The 18,783-nt window shown below is 30.4% G+C and overlaps 2 protein-coding genes across 9 annotated transcripts in view; both read right to left on the reverse strand.

Moving 5' to 3' along the window:
* The window catches only part of Atat (alpha-tubulin acetylase), a 68,922-nt gene that overhangs the window by 10,284 nt on the left and 39,855 nt on the right, over positions 1-18,783 (reverse strand). For 6 of the 7 annotated variants that reach the window (XM_065503825.1, XM_065503824.1, XM_065503820.1 and 3 more), the window contains 4 exons: positions 15,161-15,302; positions 14,917-15,072; positions 12,198-12,569; positions 8,906-9,065 (listed from right to left, as the gene is read on the reverse strand). In XM_065503825.1, coding sequence (XP_065359897.1) covers positions 8,906-9,065; positions 12,198-12,569; positions 14,917-15,072; positions 15,161-15,267 — 795 coding nt within the window. In that variant the 5' untranslated portion in view covers positions 15,268-15,302. Of the gene's footprint in view, positions 1-8,905; positions 9,066-12,197; positions 12,570-14,916; positions 15,073-15,160; positions 15,303-16,257; positions 16,393-18,783 lie in introns of those variants that run through there. The other variant, XM_065503822.1, reaches the window with a different exon arrangement.
* On the reverse strand, positions 2,267-7,196 carry LOC135955266 (uncharacterized). 2 transcript variants are annotated; one of them, XM_065505603.1, is made up of 7 exons: positions 6,943-7,196; positions 6,761-6,820; positions 6,614-6,682; positions 6,477-6,548; positions 4,330-4,398; positions 2,870-3,013; positions 2,267-2,795 (listed from the first exon to the last, which is right to left on the reverse strand). In XM_065505603.1, the coding sequence occupies exons 1-7, from the start codon at positions 7,033-7,035 to the stop codon at positions 2,493-2,495; spliced, it is 810 nt and encodes a 269-aa protein (XP_065361675.1). In that variant the 5' UTR covers positions 7,036-7,196; the 3' UTR covers positions 2,267-2,492. The 2 variants fall into 2 exon arrangements, with proteins under 2 accessions (XP_065361675.1, XP_065361674.1); XM_065505602.1 differs by having other exon boundaries at positions 6,761-6,823.

Consider the following 18,783-nt stretch of genomic DNA (forward strand, 5'->3'; position numbering starts at 1 on the left):
AAGTATAACAAAAAAATACAACATAAAAACTATAGGTACTTAAGCTATGAAAATGCCTCGAGAGGTATTTTTTGATGATATTTCATATAAATATAAAGTCACTTCTTAAATTAAGGTTATTATTGCAATAAATTACAAAATATTGACTTAAATTTTCAAATAAAAATCGTTGTCTATTGGATCTGAAAACATTTTTATACATAGAACATTTTCTTTCGACATCAACTGATGTTAAGGAGCAAATTTAAAAGACAATATTTCTTTAACACTTAGAATGGATTAGTTTGAATTAGAACTAAAATTTGATATTTAGATGGCGCTATTATTAAAATAGTGCTTATTTTATTTTAAAACAAGTAAGAGAAACATATACCTTTCACTAAATTATACTTCAAAATAAAAAATTTAAATAGGTGAACAAAAAAATTTTTTTTTTCAGTTATTTAATTTTTTGGAAAAAAAATTTTCGAATTGTTTTTTTAAATTTAAAAAAATTTTTTTTGTTTTTTTAATTTTTTTTTGGTGAAAAGCCATCTATTTTTCAATTTTGAATTTTAAACAAAGGAAGTAAAAACCTGTAACACAACAGCGAAAAATAAGTAAGACAAAATTTGTTTTTGATAAAGTCAAAATATGCTATTAAACAGTAAAATATGCTCTAAAAACGCAAAAATATGACATAAATATGCTCTTAAAACAAATATATGCAAAAATATGCATTTAAGGGTAAAATATGCAAAAATATGCACTAACAAATCGATGCCAAAATTCTTAAATAGTTCTGAAACGTATAAATATCTTATCCATGTGCTCATTAGACTCACCAGAAAAAACATGCATTTGCATATTTTGGTTTCCCTGGTGATCACAAATCGATGTATTTTGCAGATGTATTTTTATTTCTGTAAAAACTTTTGCGGACAAATTTGTCCAGGGGTACTGCGATTTTGGTTATATCGAACAAAAATTGGCGTGGTCAATTTTTCTTTCAGTAAAAACTTAAATTGAATTACTATGAACATTTAAACCAAAAAATTAGCCAAATCGGTGCAGCCGTTTTCCGATTTTGGATAAATCGAAAAAAGTGGGCGTAAAAGTGAGCGTGGTCAATTTTTCATTCCGCAAAAACCTAAATCGGTCCGACCGTCCTCAACTGATGCAATTACCAACGAACGACATTTGATTTTTATTTATATAGATGATAGATGATTAAGTCAATTTTGATAAAATTTTAAACATTTGTTTAGTCATACAGAAATTATCTAACATGGTTTTATTTGGAACTCAAGTGCGAAGTTGTAGGATTTGGCCAAATCCGGGTAACATTTTTAAAATTATAGATTATTTCTTGAGTATATGAACAGATATTTCAGTCGATTGAAACTAAACATTTTTGGCAAAATGGAGTACTTTGAAATTTAAAACTTGACGGGTGTTCAAGAGGGAAATTGGAACTTTTTATTCTAATGGTAAATTTTTAATATATTAAATTATTTAAGATAAAAACTACTTCAAATTTCCATTATTAAACAATTGGGGTGTCAAAAATTGTTAAAAATTATGTTTATTTTTATAAATATGGAATGCAGTGTTAGTGTTATCCTAGATGAATTGCTAAGTATGTTTTTTCTAAGTGTATGCACTTTTTAAATATTAGTTTTTGTTAAAATAATAATAAATATTACGGTTAAGTTTCCATTATTCCTTTTCAACACACATTTTTTTTTCAAAGAATAAGAACAACAATCAACAATACATACATACATTCATACGAGTATTACAATGAAATTTCCTGTTGAGCTACAATAAACATTTCTGTGGCCCTTTGTTTAAACTGTGACTAAAAAATAAAAGTAAATGAAAAGAACAAACAAACTGGAGAAGAACAACCCACTTGGTTGACTGCTGACAGTTTATTTGGAATGATGGTTGAAATAGAAAACAGAAACATACAGTTCAGATAGCAAATCGTTATATGACACGCTTACTTACACCAATAAAAAAAAACGAAAATCCTTACAATCTAAACAATAGTGAAAGTAGTTGAACTGTTTAAATTGTTGCAGAATATGTAGAAAGTGATTTTGGCTTTTAGCCAAAACCAAATTCTATAGGACACTTTTTTTGCCATTGTTTTAGTTTTTTGTTTAACGAACAAAAACATAATACAAATGTATGTACTAAGAAAATTTAAGGATTTTGAATATATTTTTTAACATTAAGTGAAAAAAATTTAAAACGGTCATTTTTGAATTGTGTGTTCAAAAAGAATATATTTTTTTAATATTATTTTCTCTTTAATACAGAATATAAAATTATATTTAAATCAAAGGCTTCAAAGACAAATTCAGAATACCATAATAATTTTAATTAAATTTTTTTTATATGCAATAATAAAAACAAGTGACTTAAACTCATCATCACAATCAATTTAATAACATACAAATACAAATTTTTAATTTACAATCCTTACGAAATTATTTTAAAAATATTCAAGCTGAGCCCGCTGACATTGCGGGTGCCGTATCAGCAGCTGTTTGTTGACCACCATTATTAGTTGGTACTTTTGGCGTCATATCATGGGTCATATCGGTTCCACGTACTAAATAAATGGTGGTCTGACAATTGGGACAAGTTGTGCACATTTCAGGTTCTGGACTTGTTAGAGTATTATTATAAATGGTTGTTTGTGGTTGGCCAGAATTTAGCTGAGAGTGTCCATGCGTTGAAACATTTTGATTTGGAGTTATTTGTTGCTGCTGTTGGTGAAAATCCTGCTGCACTGTTATAGGATTCTATTTTTTTTTAAATATAAACATATAATTGGTTCTTGTTAAATGAAATAAATAAAAATTATTATACATATTACATGATTTATCTGATTCTTTGCATTCATTGTTTGTTGGTTTTGTTGTAGTGGCATAGTTCCAGCTGGACTTTGAACATGTGTTTGTTGAACTTTAAGTTGAGCCTGCGAGGTTATTTGATTTGCTACAAATCCTTCGGAGGGATGCTTATGTGGAAAAGAAATTGTTTTTGTTGGGATAAATGTAATTTTTTACAATTACGATAAACGGCAAAACAGATAGTAATTGAAATAGCAAAAAATAGATAATCTGCTGTCATGTTTAAAAGGTTTTCTAGTGAAGGCGCGGATCCAGGGGATGAAAAAAGTAAATACCAACTCCCACAAAACCGAAAAGTTCTAATATAAAAAAGGAAAAAAGAAAAAGTTAAATAAATTTTAATATATTTCTCCCCCAAATGGTTGACCTGGATACGCGCCTGCGATAGTGATTAGCAATATTTCAGTATTTTCAGCCGCAAAACTAAGTGACGTTTATGTAATTAAATTCGAATTGAAAATTGTTGGAAATTTACATCCAAATTTTAACCGTTCTTGATTATTTTGTTCAAGAAGTATTTACGATCGATTTGGAACAGTACGGGACATGTGAAGGAACTTTCCTCTTCACAACGGAATCTAAATGTATTCACGGATGGCTCTAAGAAGTGTGAAGAGGTGGCGCTTAAATTGAGGAATTTGGGATCAGAATGTTTATCGGGCTACCGAATGAATGTAGTGTTCTTCAAGCCGAATCAGCTGATATCGAATATGGGGAATAATTTTGTAATTCGTTTCGAAAAGATGATCGTTCGAATTTGTATGCTTTATAATTGTATTTAAAAAATGCTTTCTTTAGCATCGAATTACACAATAACACCCCAGTAATGCGGGATATACTTAAACTGGCTGTCGAAGCATTCATAAGTCACCTGCATGTAGATGTTTGGACATGGGAGCGTCACTGGAAATCGAAGAAAGGCTATATGCTTCCAAACGATTACAAAGATCGCATGTAAGCAACATCGAGCTATGATCAAATGAATGAAACGAGGAAGAAGAGATCATATTTTCTGTATATTTGTCACTATAAACATAACACAAAGGCATCAATTAATAGGACCCGAGTGAGTTATACCTATAGGAGGCTGCTTTGGGTAGAAACATTAACATAATGTCGATATGACTAAAAGGACAATGCAGAATATTCAAAGCCTGTTTATAATGCTAGTAAACGTGGGATTTCTTTTAACAATTACTGAAGTTTCCAGGAATCAATTTTCGTTGTAGCACCTGCTGCAAAGTTACTTTCTGAATGAGCTGCCAATAGATGAAACTGATAAACATGCAGATAGAAATTAAAATATGGTTTATTTCTAACACTATTATTGTACACTTGCTATTAATCTGTGATTTATTGGAATTAAACTAATTTCAATTACCAAAGTTTATTGATTGTAAAACTTTATGTAATCTTCACTTACAATTGAAGGCTGTCCAGCGGCGGGCGGATTTGCCATTTGATTTTGAGCAATGTTAACATCGTTTAAGCCCTATTAATAAATATAATATGTTCACATAAAGTAAAGTATTATTTTGGAATACCACTAAGAGATTATTCTGTAACTTAAAAAATCTTATATTTATCCAAAAAGTAAACAATGATATTTTACAGTAGTAAGATCACCTTTAGATTAAATTTGACAGGAAACTTTTAAGAAATCCAAGATATACGAACTGGGTTTTTTAGGGAAAATGTAGAATCAAGACTAGAAAACTTCACTGAGGGAGTGAATAGATTCACTGATATTTTGGTGGACCAAAGAGCAGAAGATGCAAAGATCGAGTCGAAAGATCGTAGGTAGAAAACATGATATTTGAACCCGATCAATCTGCCATATTTGCTCTTCCACACACTTGATCGAAATACACCTAAGGAATACAATTCCAAAACATATTTATCTTTTAAGTAAATCTATCAAAAACGTTATTCACGACGTAGAGCAAGGCTTGCAGAATATACATTTTACGTTTATTGAGGTACTTTTACATTGTTGAAATATTTGACGAAAAAAACGTAACCACACTAAAACGGGTTTTATCCCTCCTTAGAACAAATATAATTATTGAAATAAACAAGCTTTAGTTTAGAAAATATCACAATATTAGTAGGTATATTATTATATTGTTGGACGTTGTTTGCTCTTATAAAAGTCATCTAAGATCAAATAAACATTTGTTTTATTTCTCAAATATTTGGTCAATGTGAACGTACCTAAAGATACAGAATCTTTCATAACATTGATATAGGGTCAATCAGAGTTGCAGTTTGGAGTCCAAATTTTTTTTGTTTTGTAGAATACTTATGGCGTTTTCTTTTCTGGCATAAATGATGCCATTATTCTACCTTTTAGCATTTTCTGTGTTCTTTTCTAAAAAATGTAGTTTGGTAAGGGTATAACGTGTTCTTTTCAAATAATGTTGCCCTAAAACGCCGAAGATATGCTACACCTTTCACCCTCAATTTTATCAAAGGGTTAAACAGCAAAATGTATAGTTTTACAACATTTAGAAGGTACATAAAAGAAAATTGCATAAATGGTAATGGTTTTTGTTCTATTGTGATCGTTAAAAATGTAAAACATTATGAGGGTATGGGTAATCTTTAATAAATGGTACAAAATATGTTGGCAACATTTTGTGTCAGAAAAGAAAACGCCATTAGTCTTGATGTTTAACATCAGAATTTTAAGCAAACATGATATCTTGTTTTTTATACCCTTCACCTTCGTGAAAAGAGTATATATAAGTTTGTCATTCCGTTTGTAATTTCCACAATATAATTTTCCGACCCTATAAAGTATACATATTCTGGATTCTTTTAGAAAGCGGAGTCGATTAAGCCATGTCCGTCTGTCTGTTGAAATCAACTTTCCGAAGCCCCTAAATAACTTACATACACGATTCATACATCAATATCTCCGGAATTTTTCCGGCTCGTTTGCTATTTAAAATCGGTCCACAAATGGCTGAGATATAAGGAAACATCGATTTTTGAGATATATCTGGATTACTAGTCATTAATATAGACAAATGGAAATCTAATGATAGATATTTCAAAGACCTTTGCAACGACGTATATAAGACTATAGTAAGTTGGACCTACAATAGGTCAAACATTTATTAACCCGAATTTTTTTCCTAAATATTAAAAAACAAAATTGAAAAAAACAAAAAAAAAATTTAAATTTAAAAGACCAAATGGAAAAAAATTGTTTACCTAAAAATATTTAAAATTTTTATTTTGAAGTATAATTTGGTGAAGGGTATATAAGATTCGGCACAGCCGAATATAGCTCTCTTACTTGTTTGTAAAAGAATTTGTTTGCTCCCCGGAAAACTCTGCATTTTTGAGTTGGCATTTTTTGGATATGTACATAAGTTTTTTATTTAATTTAAAAAGAAAGTTATAGAATAATCTCCCAGAAAATTGTCTAGATAAATCAGTGTGTTTTAGTCGTTGTGTTTGCGTATAAGAAAGATTAAGCATTTTGGTCAAACTGACTAAATGCTTGAACTTTTTTTTTTGCAAAATTTGACAAAGTGAAATCTTAAATTTATGAAATATTACCGAATTCTTAGGAAAATATGGTTTTTGAAATATATTTTGCTTCAAATAATCCTCATCAACATCTTGCAGACCCTAAAAACAATAAAAAAAATCATACTTTTTAATTTTTATACACAAAACATTTTCAAAACAATTACCGATCTACGTTCCACTGTTGGCTCTTTATTTGGTAGTTTGCTTAAAGCATCTAAAGGATGTTTATGAACCTTTATGTAAAGAAAAATAAAAAAATATTTTAAATTACATTGAATATTATAATATGCATACAAGGTAATCGTACTTACATTTGGTTTTAATTGTTCAACAGCTTGACTGGGTGTCAAACTAACCCCGCTGGTATTTTTCTTCTTAAAAGAACATATAACTTATTTTTTTCATATGCAAACAAACAGCAAGAAAACAACTTTTCTTATTTTCTAGTTGAAAATTACAGAAATTGTTGTTTTCACATAGAAATTATACTTACCAATACTTGTGTTTTTGAGGATCCTGTGTTAACGCGATGACCATTTGCCTGATATTGCGTGGTATTTTGCAAGTGACTACGTTTCGCTTCCATTTATTTGATTGTATTTATAGTTATTTAAGTTTAACTCGCGTTGTGTATAAAATATATTTTAAATGATTTGCTTGGTTTAAAATTCGAAACAATAATTATTTTTCTAATAGATTTGTTTGACTTCTTTTAAATTCGTTCCAGTTGTAATATTGAAAGAATAAGCAAATCGAATATGTTTGAAATAAAATTTAATAAACACTTTTTAAATTTATCAAAGGTTTTTAAAACACATGGCAGAACAATTATTAGAAAGTACGTTCTCAATTATACATTCCCTATAACTTAAATAGAAATTTTGGGTTAAGCTGGCCATTCACTTTGGATTTCTATGTACGATTTCTTGCAATCATTTCGCGTCGAACATATCTCATTAAACTTTCAGAATTTCAATAACTTCGCAGTAAACTTAAATGAATTGTCACTAATGGGTGTTCAATTGGCCAACTCCAATTGTTATATTTTGGATCATTTGACACGTATGTGCTCTTTGTAATGGTAATCTAGCGTTAAGTCAATTGTCACTTAAGTGTCACTAAGTAATCTAGAGTGTAGTCACTGAGTAGTAATTCGTACAAACTAGTTTTTTACAATTTGTGTAGATATAATTATCATACAGTTTATTTTATTTTAGCTTAAGTATACTGACATCCCATGTAACCTAGCTACTTTACCCATTCGGTACGGCTTTCGAATTACAATGCTGTATCGTAAATTTTGTATTTAATTGGTGTCGTAGCGTTGTCGTAAGACTTGAGGCATAAAATGCTTGGATAAAGTTGTTTATATTGTTACGTTTTAACTTTTTCAAAACGCTGGTTTATTTCCTTTAAATAAACCGGATACTTTTGATTGCAAATAAAAGCCGTTTAGTAGTTTGAAAATTGTAACAACTCTTTATTTCTTTAAAATGTACAACAACAACAGAATTAAATAGCCATTCAATGTTTTTTATACACGTTTATAAATTCTCAGAATTACAGACACAATTTATAATGTACACGAATTTACTTGAAAAACACACTTTAAGGCACTTAGATGATGTTTATTCGAAAAGCGCCTCTGCCACTATTTATAACACTGCCATCTAGATTGCTCTTTAACTGTCAAAGTTCGAATATTCTAGAATTTAGATCATACGTCATCTGTGGTGTACTTTCTACAATGTTCTTTAACTGAATATTCGAAATCGAATACAGCGTTGCCAACTTACAATCAAATCAACTAAAAGCTTTTATTTAAAATGCCCACAGATATGTTACAGTTTTACAGCACTGTTATTTGAAAGCATTATGCTACTTTTAAATCAGCCGTTAAAATCGCTATATTTGAATTCAAGTACAATTTCGTAACAATATTTTAAAAACTGACGATTGAATATACATTTTTTAAAAGATTCGCACTTCAGTTTTTATAGATTTAAGATAAAGTATTTTTGATTAGATTTGAATTAACAAAAAAATTCAAAAAAATTCATTATGAATTGATTTAACAATGAATGAATTATATTTAAATAAAAGCCTATGAATCAAGCTAAATAATTAGTTTTTGGGGAATGGATTTATGGAATGAATTGCTGACATTTTTTTAATTTCTGAATGAAGATTTTAGTAAATTAAGCTAAAATGGAGTTAATTAATTCGAAGTAGGCTGTGATATATTTGATCAAAATTCGTATAGGAAATTTCAATATAAGCTCTCGTTATGTTTCAGACGTTTTTTATGTTACAATTTAGACCTTTAATACATTGTTATTTTGTAAAACATAAAAAAATAAATGTATTATTTAAAAAAAATTATATATGTACATTTGTATGTAAGTAATAAATATTTATATAAAAGTAAATATATGTATATGTTAATAGTTAAATACCTCGGCCATACTGCAAGTTGGTCTTCTGGCACCATAACGACCCACCGGTGAAATCTGTGTTATCTGTGTTGCAAAATTAGAAGCATCTAATTGACGTTGTGAACGTTTTTTGTTATTCTCATCACCCAAATATGTAGCACCAAAAAGTTGTGTGTTAGGACTTTTGTATGCATATTTATTGTAGTTAGTTGATTGTTGTTTTGAAGTTTTTTAAAATATTTATAGATTTATTTTATGATGATGAAGATAAACAAGTTGTTTTTGGTAGTAAATAGATGTTACGATATGAAATATAAATGAGAAAATAAAATATATTATTAATATGTTTGTTTTGTTATAAAATTAGTTACTACATCATGTACTCGAAATATTGTATACATTATAAAATATTATTGAACAAATTTAAAATAATTATTATTAACATACTAATTAGTCACTTAATTTTAAAGAAATTTTAGATTTTTATTTTATTTTTTTGTTTATTGTTCTGTAAGTTTTTATTGAAATTAATATTGAAATAGCATGTTGCCTGCCATCTTGATATGGTCAAGTTTCAAATGTAAATCAGTTGTTTTATTTACTTTCGCCAAATGTCTTGTAATATTTCCGTTTTAATCCAGTGAAAATGCATACACAATTGGAGGTACATGGCTACAGTATACAACATAGAGTACTTATAAGTATATATCACGGCAGTTAAGTGTTTTTATTATATTGTATTTTCTTTATAGTAAAACTAGGCTAACGAATAAAGAAAAACAATTTCATTTATAGGAAAAGCATAAGGGTGTATATTTGCTTTAGAAATTTATACATACGAGAGTTGTAACTAAAGTCAATAAAGGAAATTGTCGTTTGGTAGTATTTTTTTTGTCCAGTTATAGATATCTAAAAAAGGTTTCATAATTTTTTAAATGTATTATATGTTATGTATAACAGAACAAGTCTTTAAGACGTTTTGAGGACAAAGCCTTAAACTGTTTATGATTTAACCTAATTATTTAATCACCCCTATCGGCAATAACATGTGAAATTTTGTTCCCATGAAATATCCATTTCCCTCGAAGGGAAAATTGCTATCGGGAATATCATGATGAAGTTTACATTCACAATAGTTGATTTTGTTCGTAACAGCTGTTTATTGTTTACAAAATTCCATCTAAAAATTTCACAACAAGGGGAATTTTTTTCACGTGAACAAAGTTGATGAACGAAAAAAGGAAAAGGGAAAATATTTCATGTGAAATGTTGATTCGCGATAGGGGTGAATATTTTATGAGTCTAGTGTTCCTAATTTCCAGGATTTTTGTCATTATGTTTATACTTTTATTAATTTGATTTTGTAACGTGTAATTTCTTTTCGAGTATTATTGTCATTATTTTCTCTAAAATTTCCATTAAGAACTGAAATTTCTATTTGTTTTAATAAAGTTAATTTTCCTGTTTTAAATAAAAAATTTTCTGGTTTCGTTACACAAAGAAAATTGTTTCAGTCGTAATAACAGAAGTTATTGCTAATAAAACAAATCTATGGATATATTCGAATCATTCGATTGGCGTCAATTTCCAACGAATCTGTTTTATTTATGCAGAAATAATAGTGTAACTTTAAGAAGAAAACTTATAAAGAAATTCCCGAAATATCCCCAAAATTTTTTAAAAAAATGAGTAAAGATTGCTTATTACTGGAAAAATTCAAGAATTTCAAATTCAAATCTAGATGGACCAAATTATTTAGTGCCTTTTTTAATTTTTACTATGATCGCCTAGTGGCCAAAATTCGACCACTTTTAAAACGTTTGTTACCAATTTTATGGAAAGAATTTTTAAATATAAAAAACCTTTTAAACCATATATGTTTCATCGATATTGGTGGGCAATAACAAACTTAAAAGTGTACCACAAAAAAACGTGTGGCCTATTTATACATAAGATTACGTATTTTTCGAGTTTCAATAGGGTCTAGAATATAGTAAACAACTTCTTGATGAAGAGTTGAGATAGAGTTGCGTTAGTTATGAGGCTAAAAACCTGGCGATATTGAATGCTTCTGATCTCTTATTGGAAAATATTCACTCCAGGTGATAGCTGTAGCTGACATTGTTTGTTGATAGTGAGGCGGCGTAAAAGGCTTTGAAGGTCCAAATCCAAATCGTTGGTACATAACTGTAAGATATATGACTATGCTGGTAGTAGGACACAAGATTCCGTTCTAGTATTTATCCACCAGATCACTGTTCCTGCCACTCTAATGTAATGTAAACAAATTAAAGCTCGCATGAAATAATTAAACTTTTGCTAACCTTAGATATTGGTATTCTCGAGACAAAAACATTGATATATCATACTTAAAGATCCGACTGTAAATACCAAAGATATACAAAAAATTTAAAATAAAAAATGTCTTGCAGAAATACTTAATATTGGGGGGGACTGTGATTTTTTTTGAGGTACAGTCTAATGGACTGAGACATATTTTTTTTTTATTTGTATTCTCAATGGACCATAGGCCTTTAAATGGAAGAAAACACTACCCTTATAAGCATTGGTTGAAAATTGTGAGTTTTTGAATGAAATTAAAATTTGTGTCTGGTTTTTCCTGTTTATTAATTCTTATTGAGAATCTTCACTTTTCATATTCTCATCTCTGTCATTTTTATTTTCACAAATATTTATGTATCTTTAAGTTTTAAGTTGTCTGAGACTACGTTATGAAGAAAGTGCTCTGGAAAATATATCGAATTTAAGGACAAAATTCGGAAACTCATTTTGTTAGGAGCAGTCTAATGTATATGAATATGTACATAATCGTATATATGTATGTATGTAGGTTTGTATATACTAAATTACTTTAAGTACAATTTGAATAAATTGAGGCATAAATAAAAATGTGTGAAAAGTTTAAGGGTTTGCTTTGTTAGCTTTCATGACACCCAAACGTTCATATGGATGTATTTATTGTGTAAATATAACAACAATACTTGACATGAAACGCGGTTTTTAAAAACAATATTCTTAAAACACGTCAAGTTTGTTATTTTGCCCCCGTTCGCTTTATTTGATTTTTCTACTTTTTTATTATACAAAAAAAAGAAACAAAATATAAACACTAAATATTAAAACTTCCTTAATATAAAATAAATAAAAGGAAAGCTAAAATGACGCATAGAGTGTAAACTTACTTCTACACATAAACATAAACCAATCAGGCTTTCTTATTTTGGATTTTCTTAACATGGAGGGTAGTAAGTCAAACAACAAATGAGTAATATATAAATTTAATTCCACTTACCTATTTGTGATATGCATGCCACCATTTGTATGGTGTTGCTGTTGCTGCTGTTGTTTATTGCCATCATCAAAGAAACCCTCGTAGAGTACAAAATTATTAGCCTGTGGTATAGTACGTACTAAACCGTAATGTTTCTTTAGGAAACCCAACAGTTTTTCTGACGGTCTATCCACTGAACATTTGACAGGTGTCCAATTTTCATCAGCCAACATGGTTTCAAACAGATCTTTACCCAAACCAGCTCTTTGACGCGATTCGTGTATATAGAAATCCAAAATAGATGGTGCATTCTCTACTTTACGTGTTTGTCCCGTTTCATCGAACAAATATAAATCTTTGGTGCCCACTTTAAGTAGACCTATAACACAGCCACTAAATTAATAATAAATAGAATACAAAATAAATTAATAATGAATATAAGAAGAAGGAGAGAAACGAAATTGGTTTCAATTAGGAAAAACAATTTGTCATAAGGACATGTTTAATATGGTTCCTAAAAACCAAGACATCACTTTTTAGAACGCGTTAAAGTTCCAAAAAATATAATTACATATTTAATTTTAATGCGCAAGTATTGGTGAAGGGCATTGAACGGAAACAGGACATGTTGAGGAAATAAATGAACTCAACTGAACGTAGAAAACACGTGTTATGTTTTAATAGACATTTTAATTAGAAATAAGCTCAACAAATTTATTTATAAATAATTCAAATGGTTCGTAATGAGTATTTTGTTTGTTTAAATATTTGATTAAAATATGTATGTATGTAAGGACTGAGATCGAAAAAACCATAACATACGTTTTTTCTTAAAACTTTTAACCTAAGTATTATTTGATTTTTTTTTTATCAAGGTACCTTTGAAAAGTATGTCAGTTATTAGTTTAATGTTAATTTGCAGTTGTTATGATTAAAATGAGTGACGAGAAAAAGCGCGTACTGAAATCATTAAATATTTTCAACAAAACCCAACTTGGTCCTACAAAATGTTGGCCAAATAATCAAAGGTCTGCCGTCAAACTGAGTCTTTGGAGGCATTAGACACAACGTTGCAAGATATACGAAACAATCAAATCCGCTTTGGTGGTGAGATTATTCTGTTGGCAGGTGATTTTCGACAAATATTTCCAGTGATTCCAAGGTCAACGCCTTCCGATGAACTTAATGAATGTTTGAAGTCGTCCGTTTTGTGGAAACACATCAAGAAAATCGGTGGATTCCGTTACTTCCCAAGATGTGTCGTCAACTATCCAACCGAGATTTTACACTCGCTGTAATTACCCGGATTACCGCCTCACAATCTCCAAGTCGGATCGGTAATCATAATGTTACTAAACCAACCACTTCCTTGTAATGGCACCCGACTTGCGACAAAAAACCTGATGAATAACGTCATCAATTTTGCACTCGCTGTAATTACCCGGATTACCGCCTGACAATCTCCAACTGAATGTCGGATCGGTAATCATAATGTTACGAAACATAATCCAACCACGTCTTTGTAATGGCACCCGACTTGCGACAAAAAACCTGATGAATAACGTCATCGAAGAAACAATACTTAAATGGAAGTACAAAGGAAAAGAGGCTTTGATACAACGGCTTCCAATGGCTCCGATCGACATGCCATTCAATTATAAACGCTTGCAGTTTCCGGTACACAATGACAATTTACAAATCTCAAGGGCAGTCATTGCGTGTTCGCGGCATTAACATTGAAAATCCATGCTTCTGGTCAATTGTATATTACCTGTGTCGGAACAACACCAGCATTATTTGTTTACGCGCCAGACAACAAAACAATACATGTCGTGTATCATACATTTACAAATTCACAAATTGAACACAACATTTTTTTCTAATTTGAACAGGACAACGTCTGTCGGGTCAGCTAGTAAATAATAATGATAATAAAAAGAAAGTAATATTGAAAGTGATGGTAAATGTATTATTGAAAATGTTTTCGACAGAAATTGATCGTAAAATTTCTATAAGTGATGTTATTAAAGGTGGCTTTAGACGATACTACTTTACGTATGACATGTCGAAGAAATAAACTTAATATTTTACTTTATTTAAGAAAAATTTAATTATTCGAATAATTCGATTAGTTTTAAACATATAATCGAATTATTCGAACAAAAGAAAAGTCGGATTTAATAACTAAATAAAACAAAAAGTTGATTATTGTTAAAGTATAGTTGTGTTTTTAGAAATATTATTTGTGAGATTATTTTGTAAATCACTTCATCGCACTTTGATGTTTATGGAAACATGTTCAAAGAGATATGAAGTGTTTTACAAAATAAGGTTTTTGTTATAATACTAGTTGACCGACCCGGCTTCGCCCGGTAACATTTACTAATGTTAGTTATTCAAGTTTCTCCAACTCACATACACCTGCCTGTTCCTATTTATTTGCAAATAAAATATCTAAATTTGTACTGCATACTTTAGGGAGCTTTTTTTATTACAGTTGACTGAACTCAAAAAAAAAAATTTCCGAATTTTACCCGGAATTGTTGAATTTTTCCTGGAAATTTCGAATCGAATAAAAAAAATCTGCCAAATCGCTCCAGCCGTTCTCACGTGATGCCATTACATACATAGACCATTTCATTTATATATACATGTATAGATATTACTGTATACTTCTATATGTTCAGTGGGCTATTAAACACTAACAAATTGCTTCATAACTATAAATTCAAGGACTTACTTCTTTCCTGCATTTACATCGGCCAACAGATAAATCGTTTGATTTTCCGACATTCTTAAACGCTGCGCTGTCGTTACCGGTTTATTAAGTTTCTGGGCGCTGGCTGACAGCTCACCCAAACGATCAATTATCTCCGACATCTTTGATGTGGCATCTCTGCAATGTATAAAGAAATGATCATCTAAACTTTACGAGAAACAGCACACCATATCACATCTGAAAAAATATATATTTTAATACTCACAAACATTGGCGACGATCTCCACGAAATGTGTGCGGCAATAGGTTCGATGTAACCTTGACAATCGGCTGGGTAAACAGGGGACTTAGATCAAAACGAAATTCCACCATGGTGCCTGTCTTAAGTACGTTTTCTGCTACGATAACTGAAATGAATTAAAAAAAAAATTATGAATATAACTTTTTACAGACAAACTAATCTTATAAATAAATTGGATTTAAAATGTGTACATATGCATGTTTAAATGTACATATGTATGTAGATAGGTATGCATGTATGTAAATTAATGTTAAACTACCCATATGTGGTACTGAGAAAATATCTCATGCAAAAAATTGCAATTTCAGCAATTTTATTTGTAAAATGTTTGTTGCATTTAACAGTGGAAGAAAATAATATCGTTGCTTCTAGCAGTACCTTAGATTTCAACAACTAAAATGGTAGTTTCAAAACATTAAGAGGCAAGCAAAATATTGTATATGGGGAGGTTTAATGCTGATTCCAATATAATTTCATGAAATCATTTTCTAACACAACATCATGAGCGCGTAATTCATAAGCATTTGCCGCCAGCTTTAGGCAAATAAAATGGATGATGGAGGAGGGGGTTAATTTATGATTGACGTAACCTACTCAAATACTCATACAATTACGCTTAAAAGCAAATATATATTAGAGGTTCATTGGATGGATGTCTGGTTTAGTTGGTAGTTTTTATTTTATTACCATTTAATTTGAATTTTTTTTCCAATGTGGTTGGCTCGGGGTAGCAGTTGTGCTGAGGTTTTGATTTAAAAGGTATGCACGTTATACGCCTATTAAAATTTTTATATTTTATATTTATGAATATGAATTTATGAATTAAAGGAGCATTGAACTTGCACAAATTAGACTTTGAAATGAAATTATATGGAACGGAACGGAATACACATGTATGTGTATCTTTGTACTTATATGATTATTTTATATTTTAAATTTTCATATTTGATGATATAAACTAGGTATTGTTATGAAGATGATAACTATAGGTATGTACAAACAACTATACTATATTTTCCATAAATGCAATTTAAATAATGAATAATAAATGAAATATTTACCATGAACAATTTTATAAATGTTGAATTCATGGGGAAGATATAAATTGAGGTGCAACTATGATTGCCAGATACGATTATGAATGTTTTAAAACAGATAATAGTTTTAGCCGGATTGTCTCAACTTATTGGGCAGGAGTTTAATAATGGATAGTGCAAGAACCGTTATCATAAAAGTTCTGAGCGGGTTTTTGATTTTAGAGCTATGTATAACTTAGTCAAAAGGCGTTTAATATTTTGAAGCACATTGCAGAACAAGAAGGGATAATAACATACTGAAATTATTTATTAGTCCAACCACGGAATGTTTTGATTTGTTTTATTTTTATAATGCCTCATACAACTGTTTTATTTATTCCAGTAGTTTTGAAAATAATAAAGATTTTTTTTATTTTTATATTTATTGTCAGAGGTCGATTATGGAATGAGTTTTTTATATATTTTTTATTTCTGTATTGAATCTGCTTAGGCCTTACCATAATTATTTAAATCGTATAACTAAAACTAGAAACTACTCTCAATTGAGAGTCGTGATAACCAAATGGGCCTCAAATTAGTATGGTGGTGTAGATCAGCTCTACGAAGCCTTGTTCGTGTTCTAATAAGAGCTAGTTTCTTACTTGTCAGTTAAAGGTAGCTTAACACGCTGCTACATTAAACCTGTGTTGCAATTTCGACATGTATATTTCGCGAATTTGTCTAATCACTTCTTTAACCAATGACACTATGGATGTATTCACTTCTTATATTACATGGTGCTTCCGTCAAGGTCCTAACTGGTATGTCCAAATTGGTTTTTAAACAATATTATGCAGGATGACTTAGCATTCAAGGCTTAATTTAGATTGGCCGTTGCTTAGAAAGTGCAGATTAGAAGATTTTAGTCACACTCACGTCACACGACCCGATAGGTAAGACTCTAGTAATCTATGAGTAATAGAAGGCTGCATTTAATCGTATGTGCTAAACCTTAATGTAAAACTTTGTCAAAGGTCTGTGCAACATCTAAAAAGATAGCCGATCGATATTTTTTAAGATTAAACTATTTTCTTAAACAATTAACTTGTCTGATAATTCCATGATGCTCACGGTAACCAAATTGGTAAAACAAAAAAATTTTATAATTTCTTTGAAATAGTTTTTATATTGACAAACAATATAGTAAGCTTATTGGTCTATAGAAGGATGGTACTATCAACACCTTTTCTGAATTTGTTGATTGCATTAAATAATACTTTTAGCACAATAATTGCTACATTAGACAGGTTTGTAATCATGGATGCTGTTCTTAAATCATTGTCTGGTGACTTCCTTGCGATTAGATACCACAGTCTGATACTGTACCAATAGTATTCGATACTCCTCTCTCCACTCTCTTCTAAATCTCCTCTTTTCGAGGAGAAGTCATTCAAGTAAAAAATTAACGACGTAAGTCGAAAAAATTAACGACGTAAAGTCACTGATACAATTATCGACATCTTCTTCAAACAGTAAATAAGAATCCGTGTGGATATGACTGCTGATATGTTTTCTATATTTCAAACCAATGGTTTTAAAAAATTAAGCTTCTGTACAAAGCATTGGCATGTTATTTTGTCCGTAATAGTTAACTATTCTAAATGGTCTCCCAATAGGGACTTCCGAACGTTTACACTACCATATTGTTGAAGCTAACAACAAGTAGTTTCAATAAGACGGCGCTACGTACCACACAGCTCATGCCACTTTGGACATTCAGCACGAGCGATTTGAGGGCATCATCTTACATGAAGCTGATTTGAACTGGCCACTGTTTTTTTCTGTGGGGTTTTCTTAAATTGCTGGCCTGTCCGTGCGAATAAGACACGAACCATATCGGCCTTCAAACCCATGCCATCGGTCAAATTCAGCCTGATTTATGCGCCAGAATCATGGAAAATTGGAAATTTCGGATGCGTGCCACCCAGCGAGCCGCTGCGGACATTTGCACGATGTTAAATTCCAAACATAATGGCAACTATAGGCCTTTTATCTCACACTCACTTTTAAATAGGAAGCGCTTAATGAACGACCCTTTATTACCCCCATTTTCTCAATATCTGGTTATCGTTTTTCGTAACGATAAACCTCCAATTAACATTTTTTTGTATGAGAACTGTCAGTTTATCTTCACGATAAAAAATAACCAGAGGTTGAGAAAATGGGGGTTAGTGTACTAAAAAATTCTCAAATTTATGCTTGGTCGCTGAAAATGGTTAGCTTAGAGTTAAATCTGGGTGGCACGCATATCGAGTAATTTTACTAAGAATAAAAAAATTGACTTCATTTAGAAATAGTTTTAAGGATTTTTTCTGATCTAAAGTTTTATCTCGCCACCCACTCAGGAAGAAGTTCTTAAGATCCTCAATAGCCTGAAGAAGCCGGACCAATAACACAATCCCTTACACCGATAATGCGAAGGGTATGGAACAACAACACGATACCCAAGTCGTGGTAAGAAGGAGTAGTTGTAACAGTGCTCAGAAAAGGTGACCTATCCAAATGTAAAAA

This window comes from Calliphora vicina, chromosome 3 (assembly GCF_958450345.1).
Source record: "Calliphora vicina chromosome 3, idCalVici1.1, whole genome shotgun sequence".
Classification (NCBI taxonomy): domain Eukaryota; kingdom Metazoa; phylum Arthropoda; class Insecta; order Diptera; family Calliphoridae; genus Calliphora; species Calliphora vicina.